General features: G+C 40.8%; 1 protein-coding gene across 4 annotated transcripts in view; it reads left to right on the plus strand.

Moving 5' to 3' along the window:
• Positions 1–64: 64 nt before the first annotated feature.
• The window catches only part of MANBA (mannosidase beta), a 118,320-nt gene continuing 101,999 nt past the window's right edge, over positions 65–16,385 (plus strand). For 2 of the 4 annotated variants that reach the window (XM_008707214.2, XM_040625055.1), the window contains exons 1-2: positions 65–323; positions 14,682–14,776. In XM_008707214.2, coding sequence (XP_008705436.2) covers positions 147–323; positions 14,682–14,776 — 272 coding nt within the window. In that variant the 5' untranslated portion in view covers positions 65–146. Of the gene's footprint in view, positions 324–3,761; positions 3,822–13,220; positions 13,439–14,681; positions 14,777–16,385 lie in introns of those variants that run through there. The other 2 variants (XM_040625056.1, XM_008707215.2) reach the window with 2 other exon arrangements.

Here is a 16,385-nt window from a genome sequence, read left to right on the forward strand (position 1 = left end):
GGAGCCGGGGCGGTCCCAGCCTCTCAGCTGACCTGGGGGCGGGGTGGGGGCGGGGCCCGGACCCGGAGAGCTAGAGCCCCGGCTTCTGCGGAGGCACTGGTGCTTCCGCGGCCGCTGGTCTCCGTGGCGCAGCAGCCGCTTTCGCTATGCGCCTCCGCCTGCTTCTCCTGCTAGCCCTGTGCAGAGCGGGCCCCGCGGCCTCGGGGCGCAGCCTCAGCCTGCGGGGAAGCTGGAGGATCCGCAGCGGGAATGGCTCGCTGGAGCTGCCGGGGAGGGTCCCCGGTTGCGTGCACAGCGCCCTGTTGAAGCGGGGCCTCATCCAGGTACTGTGTGCGGCCGGCCCGCCGGAACCTGCAGCCGCGTGCCCCTCGTGGTGAGAGGCGCCCGGGAACAGCTTGGCAGCCCCTAAGCCTTAGGCTGTGTTCCTGGGTTTGGCCCTCACTTTCCCTTTGCGTCTTGTGGTCTGGGGCGGGGCAGTGCTGAGGCAGCTCATCTGCTGCTGGCGGAGAGCACTTCTGGGGTCCGGGCTTGCTGGAGACGGACCAGCCCCGTCTGGGACATCACTAATCCTGGCAAGCGGAAGTTCGTGCGGGGCGCGCAGTACTTCTGCTGGCGGTTTTCCTGTTGCTACAGTTCTCCGCTGAAGAGTGTGCAGAAGGACTTCTCACCGACAGAGCATAAGGCAGGGCTTGCTGTTTTACTATATGGACACTTCAGGGGACAATAGTTGTGCGAAGTGTTAGCTATATTCAGTAATGCCTTAGTTTTTCTCTTTCGCTTGTAGACCTCAGGGAGTCAGATTGATGCCACCCTCCTGGGGTGAGGAGAATGAGACATACGAGTGTAAGGTTAGGATTATTAGGACTAGCGTAAAGGCTAAATAATTTTTAAGGCTGATTAGGATATGAAGACGGATGCTGTTTCCTCTCAGGGCACGTGATGTGTGTGTGTGTGTGTGTGTGTGTGTGTGTGTCTTAACAGATACTCCAATTTATAGACTCCTTGTGGAGGACGGTTTCCTATTTGGTTGCCTGTGTGCAGAGGTTTGCAAACAGACTTTTCCACCTTCCACTGTTTTTGTGCACTGTTCCACCAGCTGCATGTGGCTTCCCCATTCTTTAGTCATTCTTGCCTGGGACAAGATGTACTTAATACATTGTCCCAGCCCTGATAACATCTCTACAAGAGTAGATCTTACCCGCGTTTTATGGATGATATGGAGTTATGGAGCCCAGAGAAGTTAGAGAATTTATTTATTTATTTATAAAAGATTTTATTTATTTGACAGAGAGAGAGACAGCCAGCGAGAGAGGGAACACAAGCAGGGGGAGTGGGAGAGGAAGAAGCAGGCTCCTAGCGGAGGAGCCTGATGTGGGGCTCGATCCCAGAACGTTGGGATCACGCCTTGAGCCGAAGGCAGACGCTTAACGACTGTGCCACCCAGGCGCCCCAGAAGTTAGAGAATTTAGATCACAGGGCAACTAAGTGGCAGAAGTGGAGCTCTAGCCCAGGCTGGCCTGTCTCCATTCCATAACCTGGGTTCTCAACTTTACTACCTTTATGCTGGTGTTTTGAAAAATTATAATATTCTTGTGTTTGACTATGAAGAGTATCATTCACAGTTTAGTTAAATGACAGGATCATCCAGTAAGGTTATGCCAAATTTCTGATCTGGTACGCATTAGCTTTTTTTTCAAGAGATATTTATCAGAAAGGAAGTGAATCTTGTAAATGACACTGACCATAGTCCAGTTTATTTTTAAAAATAACTGATTCTCAAATTTAGGTACTTAAACTACTTTAAGTTAGCAAAGTACTTGTGACAGAGGCTACACCTGACCTCGGTACCCGGTGGCTTCCCTCTCGCATGCTTTGAGAATGCCTGTGTTTATTTTGCAGGGTCTCTCCTTGCCTCATTTTACTGAAAAATTAAGGGCAATGAGAAATAATTAGTGACTTTAGCAAATCAGATGATCATTCCATGTTATAAGGCTACATATTAAGAAACAGTGTTTGGTTACTAGCTAATGAGAAGGGGGTTGCTCAGAGCATGAAAAAAGTGACTTTTCCTCATGGAAATAATTTACAATGTTTGTTAAATATGTTCAGAAATTCCTAGAAAAACTAAGTTCAATAAGGTAGATGTGGTTTTTAAATGGTAGTGGGATGAGAGGTTGGGGAGGCTTTGGGGGGTTGGGGAACTATGGCTTATCATCAGCAACATCAGTAATATTCAGTACTATGCTGCTGTTATTCCACCTGCTTCATCACAACTTCCCTTTTTGGTGTTGGCCTCAGGAAACATTCTATCGTTTAGAGCAGATACTGGCCCCAATACCGTGTTTACACGAGAACTTGAAATACGTCTTGCCAAAGTTATTTACTTACTCATTCACCTAATTATCTTGTAAGTATTTATTCAGTACTTCCAACATAGCAGGCACTATGGAGAGTGCTTGAAATTGAGTGGTGAAGAAAACAAACTCTTTGTCCCTATAGGCATTCTAGCAGAGGAGATAGACAATAAACAAATTAATAGATAATATAATGGCAGGTGGTGAGAGGAAAAGAAATAAAGCCAATTAAAGGAAGCAAGGGTAGAAGGCTAGTTGGGAAGGACTGCGATTAGGATAAAGTGGTTAAAGATAGACATTTTGATAAAGTGACTTTTAAGCAGAGATCTTTTTGATAAGGTCAGTTTTAAGAAGTGGATTCCCAGCAACGAGGGAAAAAAGACAAGAATGGAGAGGGGAGAGCCCTTGAGGTGGGAATGTGTTTGACAAGTTCTAGAAATAGTAAGCTGGCCAGTGTGGCTGGAGCTCTGTGAGCCATCGGGGAATGGCCCCTAAGGTAGATTGTGCGGGGTTTGTAAGCCATGGGAAACACCTTGTATTTCATTCTACATGTAGTGGGGATGCTATTGGGACTTTGGAGCATAAAGTTGCGTAAATGGATCTGCCTGTTAGAAGGTCATTTTGGCTGTGTGAAGACCACAGTGCAACAGAATGGTAGCATGGGCACTAAGTAGAGGACTGTTGCCCTCAAATGGTTAGGAGATGACTTCCTGCTTGGACCAAGGTGGTAGTGGTGAAATGGTGAGAAATCTTTTGAGAATACATTTTAAATGTAGAACTAACAGGATTTGTTCAGTTGGATTTGTCAGACGATTGGGTGTGAGGTGTGAAAGAAAGAGGGGTCAAAGAAAACTTGAGGATTTTTTGGTCTGAGCCGTTAGTGAAATAGAATTCGTCTTTCCTGAGAGGCTCCTCTGGCCAGCCTTGGGTGTTTCATGGGTGACTGTGTTTCCCATACAGAATCTAAATCTGAGGTGTCTTCGAGAGCCTTTGGGCTCCCTGATAAAGGTGATCATTCATTCATTCATTCAGCCTATTATACCACACACTAAGGTATGCATTACAAAAAAAAATGAGTAAGACTCAGTTTCTATCTTGTGAGAGGTCACACTCTTGTGAGGCAGAAAACCTAACTATCACCATATGATACACTAAGTGCTTAGATAAGGGGACTCGTTAAGAATGTTCTCAGCTTTCCTGTGCAATTCCTCAGTGCTGTAAGTTTGAAAAGCTTTTTAAAAAAATTTTAAAAAGATTTTATTTATTTATTTGTTTGTTTGTTTATTTATCAGAGAGAGAGAGAGCACAAGCAGGGGAACGGCAGGCAGAGGGAGAAGCAGGCTCCCCGCCAAGCTTGGAGGTGGATGCCGGACTTGATCCCAGAACCCTGGGATCATGACCTGAGCTGGAGGCAGATACCCAACTGGCTGAGCCACCCAAGTGTCTCACATTTTTCTTTTTTTTTAGGTAAGAGATATTCTCAGTGTGCCAAAATTAGAAAATATAGGTGAGAAGAAGAAAACTCGGAAACCTGGCTTTCAGAGATAACTACTATTAAAATTTAAAAATATACTATATCCATTCAGAACTTTTCTGTCTCTACACATTTTTGATAACTATTTAAATATAGAGTCTAACAACTCTTTTATAAAGAATATTTTTTATAGTTTTACATATGATAAACGTATTTCTACAAACCATGTTTAAGTGCTCTTTTTGATTTCATTGTGTATATTTGCTACCATTTATAATCAATCACTTACTGTTGGATAGTTATCTGACTCAGTGTTTTCTATTCTTTGATGAAGATCCTTTTAACTAGATTTTAGTGTATATCCTGATTTTCTTAGACAATTCTTAGAAGTGCAATTGCTGATTCATAGGGTATGCACTTTTTCAGTCTTTTAATATGTAGTTCTAAGTTTTTCTCAATGAAAACTGTAACAGTTTACACTCCCGTTATCATTTTATCAGAGTGCTCATTTTAGGTGCTAGATTTGGACATTATTTATTTATTTATTTAAAAGATTTATTTATTTATTTTAGAGAAAGAGTGCAGTCACATGTGAGCAGAGGGAGTGGCAGAGGGAGAAGGAGAGAGAGAATCTCAAGCAGACTCCCTGCTGAGCAGGGAGCCTGGTGGAGGGGGTGGCTCAATCCCACAACCCTGAGATCATGACCTGAGGCAAAATCAAGAGTGGGACGCTCAACTGACTGAGCCACCTAGGTGCCCCATTTGGACATTGTTTTAAAAAGCAAAACCAAACACAATTTATAGTAAGATTGAACATCTTTCTTTTTTTTTTTTTTTAAGATTTTATTTATTTATTTGACAGAGAGAGAGACAACCAGCGAGAGAGGGAACACAAGCAGGGGGAGTGGGAGAGGAAGAAGCAGGCTCATAGTGGAGGAGCCTGATGTGGGGCTCGATCCCATAACGCCGGGATCACGCCCTGAGCCGAACGCAGACGCTTAACCGCTGTGCCACCCAGGCGCCCCTGAACATCTTTCTTATGTTTATGTCATGTTTATTGGTGATTTGGGGTTACTTGCTTGTGTTCTTTATTTTTCTGTTGGCTAGTCATCTTAAAGTACAGATTTGTTAGACCTCGTTATGTATTTTCAAAAAATGTCTCTTTTGTTAATGATGTATTTTGTCTTATAGCTGTTTTAAAGTTTTACATATTGAAATCTTGTAAGGTTTTTTCTTTTAATGATTGTTTTTGTCTTCGATATTATACTTTAAAAGTAATTCCTTTCTCCCCTATTAAATAATTTACAGTTATTTCCTTTTATAAGTATCTTCATAATTCCTTTACATATTTAAAATATTGATCCATTTGAGTTTTTCAGATGGTTAGTTTTTTATATCCCATAATTTAACAATTTCTCTTTTGTTCACTGACATAAAACATTATTTTTTCATGTATGAAATTCTCGCATACTGACAATTTTCTTATTCCCCCTCTTAAAATTATTTTTTAAAGAATTATAAATGTTTAATGCTTCTTGAACAAAAAAATTGATGCACAAAAATATAAAATATAAAGAACAAGGGCATACTACAAAGCAGAAGTAACCACTGTAAAATTTTTTATGTGTATCTTTCCATATTTTTTAAGTATATACAAATACAATAATATAAAAATGAAATCAATTCCTGACATGGTATTGTAAGTACTTCTTTATTTAAAATATATGGTGAACATCTTTCTGTATCTGTGTCTATAAGTATAGGTCTAGAATAATTTTTAATAACTGCATAGACTCCATTATGAAGATGTGCACATATTTGAAATCACTTAAAAGTGGAAGAAAATATATTACATATATATATATGAATATACGCATATACTAAAAAATGGTAGGCACCAAATTCTTAGGACTTTTTCTCTAAATTTTATGACTATCTTATATCCTTCTTATATAATTGGGACAGATGATCAGAGAAGATTTTTTAGATATGTAAATTTGTAAAATATAAATGTTAAGATTATATCATGGTAACTCTACCTGTGATTGATGAATTAGTCTTAATCATTCTGTCCTAGGAGCTGTCATTCTGTCCTAAGAGCCATAAGTCTGTCCATGGAGGCCCTAATCTGCTGATGATCACTCATAAATAAATTCTAATAAAATATGTGCACCAGTGTGGATAAATGTATATTTTTGTACTCTTGAAGTAGCCAAGAGACAATTGCCATGTAAATATACTTTTAAGACCTTTTTGTTATGGTAAATTTCAAACAAACACAAAAAAGAGTAGCGAAATGAACTCCCGTTTACCCATTACCCTGGCTTCAACACAGTTCATTTTGTTTCTTCCTCCATTCACTATGCCTCCCCTTATTTAGACATCACATCATTTCATCCTCACATATTTCACTATCGATCTCTAAGTATAATACCATTTTCACCCATATGAATATTTTTGTTGTGTTTCAGAGGGGGAAGTCTCATGATATGGTCCAAAATGACCAAATATAAATTTATCCGTAAATAGAAGGTACTTTTTCTGGTGTCTGTACTCACCTACTACAAAAGACTTAAAAATGGAATATTTGATTTTATTTGATAATTTTATGATGCGAAATGATCTCAAAAGCTTCTAGAAAAGGAATCATTGAAAGATCTGTAGTTTGCTTAAACGATGAGTGACATTAAGGAGATAAATTAGCTTAGGACTCTGTATTTGAAGTTTAAATTTGAGCAGAAATAGTCATTCAGTTTTGGGGAAGAGAGAACCATGAGGTTTTTAAGCCACCACTGCCTTCTTCTCCCCCTTCTTCTCCCCCTTCTCCCCCCCCTTCCCCTCCTCCTCCCCCTCCTCCTCCTCCTCCTCCTCCTCCTCCTCCTCCGTTTGATGCCTTGTGGGGTGTGTTTAGGGCATAAAAGGGTTTGCTTGTCATGGCCCAACACTGGGAATCAAAGGAACATCTGACAGTTGAATCTTTAGATAAGAGCTGGTTGGTCTTTATCACATGTAAGTATACATAGTCAACCTAGACTATGAAATTCATCTTTGTATAATAATGATTTCATGTCTTCCATGTGCAGTGCACTCTCCTTGACCCTCTCAGGTGCAGCTGGTCATATAATTGCCCTCACAACCCTGTGAAGAAGGTTATCGTTACTTACACTAACTGAGGCTCAGAGAGGTTATGGCCTAGGATCATTGCATCTATTAAATGATGGGACAGGGATTCAACACACATCTTTTCACGTCCATATTGCCTGTTGGCAAGAATAAATAGTAAGCAAAGAGAAAAATTACTGTTTTAATTTAAAGATGTCCAGTGAAAACAGTGACTGTTCAAAATGTACCACCAAAAGCATCGCATTTGCTCAAAGTTCTTGATAAACGCAAGCAATTCCTGAGGGTCAGTCCACACGTCCCTTCTTCTCTGTTCTCTGTCTTTTGGAAATCTTTTAGTTTCGGCCATCTGTGCCAGATCTGTGTGGCTCTGGGGGCCAGAGCTGCTCCAGTACCTTGATTTTTAACCCTGTCCTCATGATTTGTGGCTGGAAATTTTGCTCCACTCTTCTACCTGAATGTCTTCATGGAGTATTGAAACTCAATATATCCTAATGCCTCTCCTCTCAATTCTCCTAATCTTTAGTTTCTCTTCTTTTATCCATTTCTAATAAAACCACCAATATTTTCTCAGTGAATGAGGTCTGGAATATTGATGCCATTCTTGTTTCTTCTCACATATGTTGCTTCCTGTTGGATCTTGTAGGGCTAGCCTACAGCATCTTATAACCATCCCCGCCTAGTCCTTGGTACTGCTATCAACCTAGCTTATTGTTTTCCTCTTTAAAAAGAGCTCAACTACTTTTAATGACTTTTAGAAATAGGTAAAGGATATACAATTGGTCCTTGAGCTGTGCGGGTCCACTTACACTCAGATTTTTTTCAGTACTATAAATGTGTTTTCTCTTCCTTCTGATTTCTTTAGTAACATTTTCTTTTTTCTAGCTTACTTTATTGTAGGAATACAGTATATAATACATACACAAAACATGTTAATTGACTGTTTATATTATTGGTAAGTTTTCTGGTCAATAGTAGGCTATTAGTAGTTAATTTTGAAGAGTCAAAAGTTAATTAGCAGATTTTTGACTGCGTGGGGTTTGGGAGGACCATATTGTTAACTGTAATGATAAAAAAAATTTTAAAGTGTGGCACATAATGAAAGCAAGTCTCTTCCTTCCCCTTTCCTAGTTTTCTAGTTCCCTTCCACAGAAACAACACTGTCAACCAGATTCTTGTGTATATTCGTGTATCTTGTGATACATGTCTATATACATATAGATTTATCTACATTTCTCTCCACAGATGATCATATTCTGTGCATATTGTTTGGTAATGACTTTTTTCTTTAACTTGACATATCCTAGAAGTCATCTCAGATCAGTAGCTGTAACAGTAACGACAGCTATCATTTGTTGAGTGCTTGCTATATGCAGTGAATGGTTCTAAGCACTTTCCACATGTTGTTACCTCTTGCGATTTTCATACTGATCCTGGGAGGTACTATTATTATCCCTGTTCTAGAACTGAGAAAACAGAAGTATAGTGGTGTTGTATGAGCTTCACAGGACTCCATAGGTATTAGGGCCGAGCTGGGACTTGAACAAGTTTGCTCCCCACTGCTGCTCTTACCTGTCAGCTCCCCTCTCCCCCAGCTTCGTCTCAGAGGCAGGAACTATGGTTGTGGATCTGTTCAACTGCCCAACCTTGCTCCCTGAGCAAGTGTGAGCTGTGGCCCCTGTAACCCTTCACGTTAGTCAAGGATCTCTCTCCTGTCATTTATGCTGATCTTCCCTGAGTTCTAGCCTGGCACTGTGGAGTGAGCTAAGAACAGCACCTTGTTTCTCCTTCTAAATTCCCCTTTTAAATTCTCTTTGGCCAGAAGACAAGGAGTTCCCATCTTTACCTAGAGCTGTGGTAGACATGAAGCAGTATTTACTAGTGTAAGGACTTTAGGCAGAAATGATGTTAAGGCCAACCAAAATGTTTTGACTCATGAACTTGAATCTCATGCACCTGTGAGTCTTCTGAAGTAAGAATTGTAGCTCAGGCTCCTTTTGGCGATGGGCAAACTGAGGTTTGGAGAGAGTAGCTTCTTCGGAGTGGAACACATAAATACCCCAATGTAGGTTAGAGTAGCTTAGCTTCCCGTGAACATTTTTTTCTTTTCTTTTTATTATATAGTATCCGATACATGGAAAGTTATAGGCCCAAGTGTGTTTGTGATTTTTAAAGTCTAATAATTAAATGAATACCTATGCACCTACCATCAAGTTTATGAGCCTGCGCATAGCTAACATTGTTGCAATTACCTTGCCTATTTCAGTCCCATCACCTGCCTCCCCCTAAGGTAACCACTATCCTGAATTACCGATTTTCTTGCTTTTTACAAATTAAGGTTTTACCAAATATCTGTGTATCTTAATATATTGTTTACTCAACATATTGTTTACTTTTGCTCATTTTTGAATAAATGTTTTCTTAAACTGTATTTTTTTTGCCTAAGTGTCCAAGAAAATATCTATGTATGAAACAGCTGCAAAGACTTCCTTTTCTTTATTTAACTCTATTTGAAGTAATTATGTCTGGGATAAAATCAGGCATTGGATTGAAGCAGAACTGGGGAGTGGCAGCTATACCTGGTTAAGGAATTTATGTATGTGTAAGCAATCATAACAGATGAAGTTCAGAAGCTTACAGAGAAAATGAGACTGATAATGTTGTTTGTATGGTGTGATGCCACATAGTTTGTTGAGATACAGCAAGCATGGTAAATGCCAATTATAAATAAGTAGCACAGACTTTATATAGCATGTTTATCTCCTGGTTCCTGCTTGGTAGGTAGCACTGACATTGTAACTGTTGGTGGCATTTGTGACATTGATGGCAGTATTAGGTAATGATGGAGTGTGTGGACTCTGGAGCCAGACGCCCTGGGTCTGAATCAGTGCTCCAGCCTTGGACTCTTTGTTGATAAATGGAAATGATAATACCTCTCCCCTTGGGTCAGGTGATCATCTGGTATGAAAGTGTAAGTGTATGTGGAATGAGGCCCTGTAGGATAGACCTTGTGTTAGACTGAGTTGATTTAGTTCCTGGATGTCCTGCTGAGCTGTGGGACCTCGGGAGTGGAGTCTTTTGGAGCTTTCGTTTCTTCCTCTGTAAACGGTATTTACCACATGTGTTTGTTATGAAGATAAGAGTATGTGAGTACCTATCCTGGACAACAGATGATACTTCTGTTGTTTTTTAGGGCTCATGGGTTTGCTTAACAACTCAGTGACTTAATGGCTTCTTAGTCATCAGGTGTAACACTGAACTTCTGTAAGCTTCATTTTATTTATTTTTTATTTGTTTTCGGTTTTCAACTTTTTAATCAGTGCTGTGAAGGACATCCTAAATGCAAAATGAGACACAACAGAATATTCTTTTCTTTCAGTATTAAAAAAAAATGACATTCACATATATTTTAAAGAAACTTCTATGTGATCAGGGTGGTGACCCTGAATAAAAAAAAAAAAAGAACCTCTAATCACGTTCTTGATTTCTTATAATTGCATTTGGAAATGGCTTCCCACTCCTAATAAACATTGTATACAGGCTTCTAAAATGTCCCTACATGCACATTATTATTATTATTATTTTTAAAGCACTCTGGCCTTTTTTTTTTTTTTTTTTTGCCAGAACTGATAATTCTGAGAGCCCAAACTAAAAAAGTGGTAAAAGGAAAAATCCTAGGCTCTACAAATGTCCCAGGATTTGTCTTTAAATGGAGAAAAATTTTAAAAAACACATGGAGCTTTCTAAATCGTCTTTAACAAGCTACCTTGGGAGTTCGGTTCAAAAATGGAAGTTGATGCACTAAAACAGATGTTTCAGTGTAGCCTTACAAATCTTCGTAGGGACAACCGTGTGGAAGGCTGGCCTGGGTCACAAGTTTTATTCCTGCGTAGCTGCAGTAGACGCACATGCCTCATGTCCGTTGTCATAATTGCCTCTGTCACTTCCTCCAGTGTAGCGGTCGTAAACACTCTGGCCTCCCATATCCATATCCTCTGGGTCTTCATATCTGCCACCCCCAAAGCCCTGGTCCCCACCACCTCTAGAGTGGCTGCAACCTTGCCCCGGGGCCCCAAAGGCACCCCCTCCAGTTCCCCTGGCCGACTTGCCAGAGTGATCCGTGTGGATCTGGTGACCATCCAGAGACTCTCCATTTATGGCTCGCTTGGCATCTGAGACACACTCTGGTTTGGTGAAGGTGATGAAACTAAAACCCCAGGATTGTTGAGTCTCACAAGCCCTTGACAACAACCACCTCAGAAATAGGGCCAGAGCTGCTCAAGTGGTCTTCCAGAGCCTGCTTATTGGGGTTGAAGTTGAGCCCTCCCACAAAAATCTTCCCTTCTTCAGAAGACATGGTGGTGAGTTTGAGTACCACAAATTAAGCAGAAGGACCAGAAGAACAGCTTTCTTCGAGGAGCAGAGAGACTGGGCTGTTAGCTTTAAATAGGACTCAGAATTTTAATATGAGCAAAGGGGGTCAGACCACTCTGGAATTAAATTACGTTGGTTGCTTAGCATTTGGAATAGTTATTATAAATGTAATCTAAGCTTCTGCAATCTTTATTTTAGGGAGGGTAAGATATTTTCCCTTCGAGGAAATTTTTTTGTAGACTCTATCTTTTGGAGTAATTTTGGGTTCACAGCAAAATTGAGTGAGAAATACAGACGTTTCCATATATACCCCCCTCCACACACATGCACAGCACCCCCATTATCAGCATCCCTCCACCAGAGTGGTACATTTGTTATCATCAGTGAACCTACACTGACACATCATTATCACCGTATGTATATAATTTATATTAGAGTTCACTCCTGGTGTTGTATATTCTGTGGGTTTTGACAAATTTATTGTGACATGTATTCACCATTAAAGTATCATTTAGAGGAGTTCCACTGACTTCAAAATCTTCTGTGTTCTGCCTATTCACCCCTCTTTCCCTTAATCCCTGGCAACCACTCATCTTTTTTTTTTTTTTTTAAGATTTACTTATTTATTAGAGAGAGAGAGTGGGGGTGGGCAGAGGGAGAGGGAAAAAGAGAATCTCAAGCAGAACCCCCACTGAGATAGAGCCCAGTGTGGGGCTCGATCTCACAACCCTGAGATCATGACCTGAGCTGAAACCAAGAGTCAGATGGTCAACCAACTGAGCCACCAGGTGCCCTGCAACCACTGACCTTTTTACTATTAACATGGTTTTGCCTTCTCCAGAGCATCATGTAGTTGGAGTCATGTAGTATGTAGCCTTTTCAGATTGGTTTCTTTCAAGTAAAAGAAAAATTTTAACCTCTAAATTCTATTGGTCTAGAAAAAATATATCTGCAAAGCTTGCCCTCCTGAACTCAACAAGCAGCTTCCTTCAAGGGGCTGGGAGACGGGAAGGGGACTTGTGCCCCACAAGCCAGAGCATCAGCCAGCCCACGGCTTAGCAGGATGACCTGTTGCAACTGCGTCAGCCTTCACACCTTCCTTCTCATGTTATTTTTAACTGTATTGGACTAAGTCCACAGTATAGAGTTATAAATAAGGCTGGGTGGAGACACATGGACAGTCTAATAATTAGGTACTTCTTTAAACCTGTGTCCTTAAATATTTATTCTATGCTTATTCATCAGAGAGGCTGAGTTGTGTGTGTGTGTGTGTGTGTGTGTGTGTGTGTGTGTGTGTAGAGCAGGAAAGGAAACCAGTTGGCTGGGCCTGGCACACCCCACTTAGCAGAATAAAATCTCACTGTTAATCAGCTGTTAAAAGTCAGTTTGGTGATTATCAGTTGTTACTAAATCTCATTAACTATACCCTTCCCTAGTAGCTTATTAAAATACTTCTTCCAGGGGCGCCTGGCTGGCGTAGTAAATAGAGCATGTGACTCTTGATCTTGGGGTTGTGAGTTCGAGCCCCACATTGGGTGTAGAGATTACCTAAAAATAAATAAAATCTTAAAAATAAAATATTTCTGGGGCGCCTGGGTGGCACAGTGGTTAAGCGTCTGCCTTCGGCTCAGGGCGTGATCCTGGCGTTATGGGATCGAGCCCCACATCAGGCTCCTCCACTGTGAGCCTGCTTCTTCCTCTCCCACTCCCCCTGCTGTGTTCCCTCTCTCGCTGGCTGTCTCTATCTCTGTTAAATAAATAAATAAATAAAATCTTAAAAAAAAATAAAATAAAATATTTCTTCTAGTTGGGACCAATTTCTGGCAGATAGATTCTTTCCATGTTGATACACACCCAGCCGTGCTGCAGTGCCTCTTACTGACTTGTGCTCCGAGCAGGTGCCCAGCTGGCCCTTGCCAACCTAACTTGGTCATCTGTGGAAGTTAGACAAAGTTGGCTTTTCTTTCTCCATCTGGAGATGCAGTCTCTGAGGAAATCATCCTTGGCCCTGTCCCAGTTGGAGAAGACTGCACCGTTTCCTTCATTGTAGCTGTGATGTTGTTCACGGAAAGATGGACCAAAAAGCTTCACTTACCACTGTGTCCTCATCTGGAAGGTAAAGCATGGAAAATGGGTAGGAGAAGAAAGAGCTCTAAGTATTATGAAAGGAAGGACCTGGGGCTGGGCACTCAGTGAGAACAGCATCTGTGAACACCCAGCAGTCCTGTTGCCTGGGGCAGAGATTGGCAACCGTTTTCAGTAAAGGCCTGGACACGATTTTAGGCATCATGGGTCATATGGCCTCTGTCATACCTACTCAGCTCTGCTATTGTAGCATGAAAACTGCCATATATGATTTGTAAAGGAATGGGCATGGTTGTGTTCCAGTAAAGCTTTATTTATTGACACGTATCCATTCTTAGCTCACTGACCACACAGAGACAGGCAGTGAGCTGCATTTGGCCCATGGATTGTAGTTTGCTAACCTGGGTAGGGTAATATGGGCAACCTGAAGTTTGTCAGTTTGATGGTATCTCTGCTTCCTGTGTAGTCTCTGTAGAGGTCCTTTTTGTGCTCACTTAGTAAGCTTGGTGAAAAATAACTTTGGAAGTGCTAGGTGAATCCAAGGGTGGGAGTTTTGCTGATGGTTGGGTAGTAGAGGAAAACCATTGCCTTGAGGCCAGCTGGGATAGTGGCAGCAATAAGCACGATGAGAATAAAAGGGCTATAGGAGAGTGAAGGCCAGGGCGCTTGGGTGACTCAATCCTTTTAAGTGTCTGCCTTTGGCTCAGGTCATAATCTCAGGGTCCTGGGATGGGGCTCCTGTGGGCTCCCTGCTCAGTGGGGAGCCTGTTTCTCCCTCTCCCTCTGCTGCTCCCCCTGCTCGTGCTGCATTGCATGCTCTCTCTCTCTGTTAAATAAATAAATAAATAAATAATCTTAAAAAAAAAAAAAAAAAGAACAGACTGACGGCTACACACCAGAAATTCTGACTTTTAATCTCTGCTAATACCTCGGAGGTTCTGTGTTTGGTTTTAACAAGGGCAGGTAATCTTAATCTCCATACATGTTCTCATTGATAATGAAACTATGTTATTTCTATCTCAAAGCTCTTTCATTGAGGAATTTTGTTGGACTTTTTAAAAAAACATTTTTTAGTGGTTTTTAGTTACCTGAATGCTATGTTAACTTCGTTGGAAGTTAAATGGATGGGATGTGTGAGCATGTAAAATGCTTACACTCCTAGGCCAAGAGTTCACTAATTTTTAGGTGACAAAGAGCTGTTGTTAATAATTTATGTCATGTTTATTTAATTTATTTATTTTTACATAATCATCTACCGTAATTTTTATCAACAGGATCCTTACTATAGATTTAATGACCTTGGCTACAGATGGATCTCCTTGGATAACTGGACTTACAGCAAGAAATTTAAAATCCCCTTTAACATTAGGTACGTGTGTGTATATAAGTACATCTACATCTCTATTAAGCTGTTATTATTGATCTTTTTCTTTCTCTGCAATAATCTTTTGTTTAGGTTGCATGTCAGAGAGTTGTGAGACTAAAGCCTTGTCCTATAAAAGTGAACATCTGATTTGTGTTTTGATTTGTACATAAGAATGGTGCCAGTGACCATCGGTCATGAAATTATGTCTTACTCAGTCATTCTTCCAGTGGTTATAATGGAGTCACCTACACCTAGTCAGTTCTTTCATTTCCATTTCCTTCTCTCTGCCCCCCACCCCATAATAATCAACAGAGTGTGTGTATTTATAATTTGTCAAGTAGGATCAGAGAGAGAGCATTCGTTCCGTTTGGTGTTAATCAGCCATCGAGGCCATGGCATTGGCCTTATATATGTCCTGAAGCCACGAGGAAAAGCATAGTACAGTTCAGTATGTTTCATGTAGCAGAAAGTAACCCAGTTATATCTACCACCATTATTGCTATATAAAAAAAATCTTCTGTCCCTTTTGTATGACTTTTTTTTGGGTAATTATTTACGAGCCTCTTAAAAGAGAAATAAATCCAGACTGTGGTGCTCAGGCTCTTATTTCCAGATAATACTTAAAATATCTCTGTAAGGGATCCTCTTTCATCTTCAACTCAGCATATCCAAAATTTAAACAATTGACTTTCCCACTTAAACTTTGTATTTTCACAGCCTTATTGTTTCTCTTAGTGCAGCACCATTGTGCTGATCTTCTGTGCCTAAGGTGTTTTGGCTTATACTGTCTTTTCTTCATCTCTTTATGTGGTCTGTTTCTGAGTCCTGTTAATTTCTGCCTATCATTTTTCTTGATTCAGCCCCTTTCTCCTCATTTCCCAGTTTCCATATTTGCCTAGGCTGTTGTTAATGAGTGTCTGCAATTAGGCCAAAGCCGCATCACTAAATTTCTTGCTTTGTCTTTTTATTCTCTGGTCTTGTATATGGCAACATTAGACTCATCTTCCCCAAACATTAGATTCATCTTCCAAAATATTGGTTTCACCATGATGTTCTTGCTCAAGAATGACAGTGTTGGTGGTGATGGGTATTAAGGAGGGCACGTATTGCATGGAGCACTGGGTGTTATATGCAAACAATGAATCATGGAACTTTACATCAAAAACTAATGATGTACTGTATGGTGACTAACATAACATAATAAAAAATTAAAAAAAAAAGAATGACAGTGTCGGGGCACCTGCAGTTGGTTAAGCATCTGACTCTTGGTTTCAGCTCAAGTCATGATCTCTGGGTCTTGAGATTGAGCCCCACATTGCCTCTTGCTCCACACTCAGTGGGGGAGTCTGCTCGAGATTCTCCCTCTCTCTCACGAGTAAATAAACAAATAAAATCTTAAAAAAGAAGAAGAATGACAGCGTCTTCCTTTTTTTTTTAAGGTTTATTTACTTATTTTAGGGAGAGAGAGAGCATGCGTGAGAGAGAGCTTGAGTTGGGGGAGGGGCTAAGGGAGAGGGATAGACTCTCAGACACACTCCCTGCCCAATAGGAGCCCCAGGCTGGCTCCACGGGGTGGGGGTGGGTGTGGGGAGGCCTCAGTCCTACAACCCTG

This window comes from Ursus maritimus, unplaced genomic scaffold (genome assembly GCF_017311325.1).
Source record: "Ursus maritimus isolate PB19 unplaced genomic scaffold, ASM1731132v1 scaffold_8, whole genome shotgun sequence".
Lineage (NCBI taxonomy): Eukaryota > Metazoa > Chordata > Mammalia > Carnivora > Ursidae > Ursus > Ursus maritimus.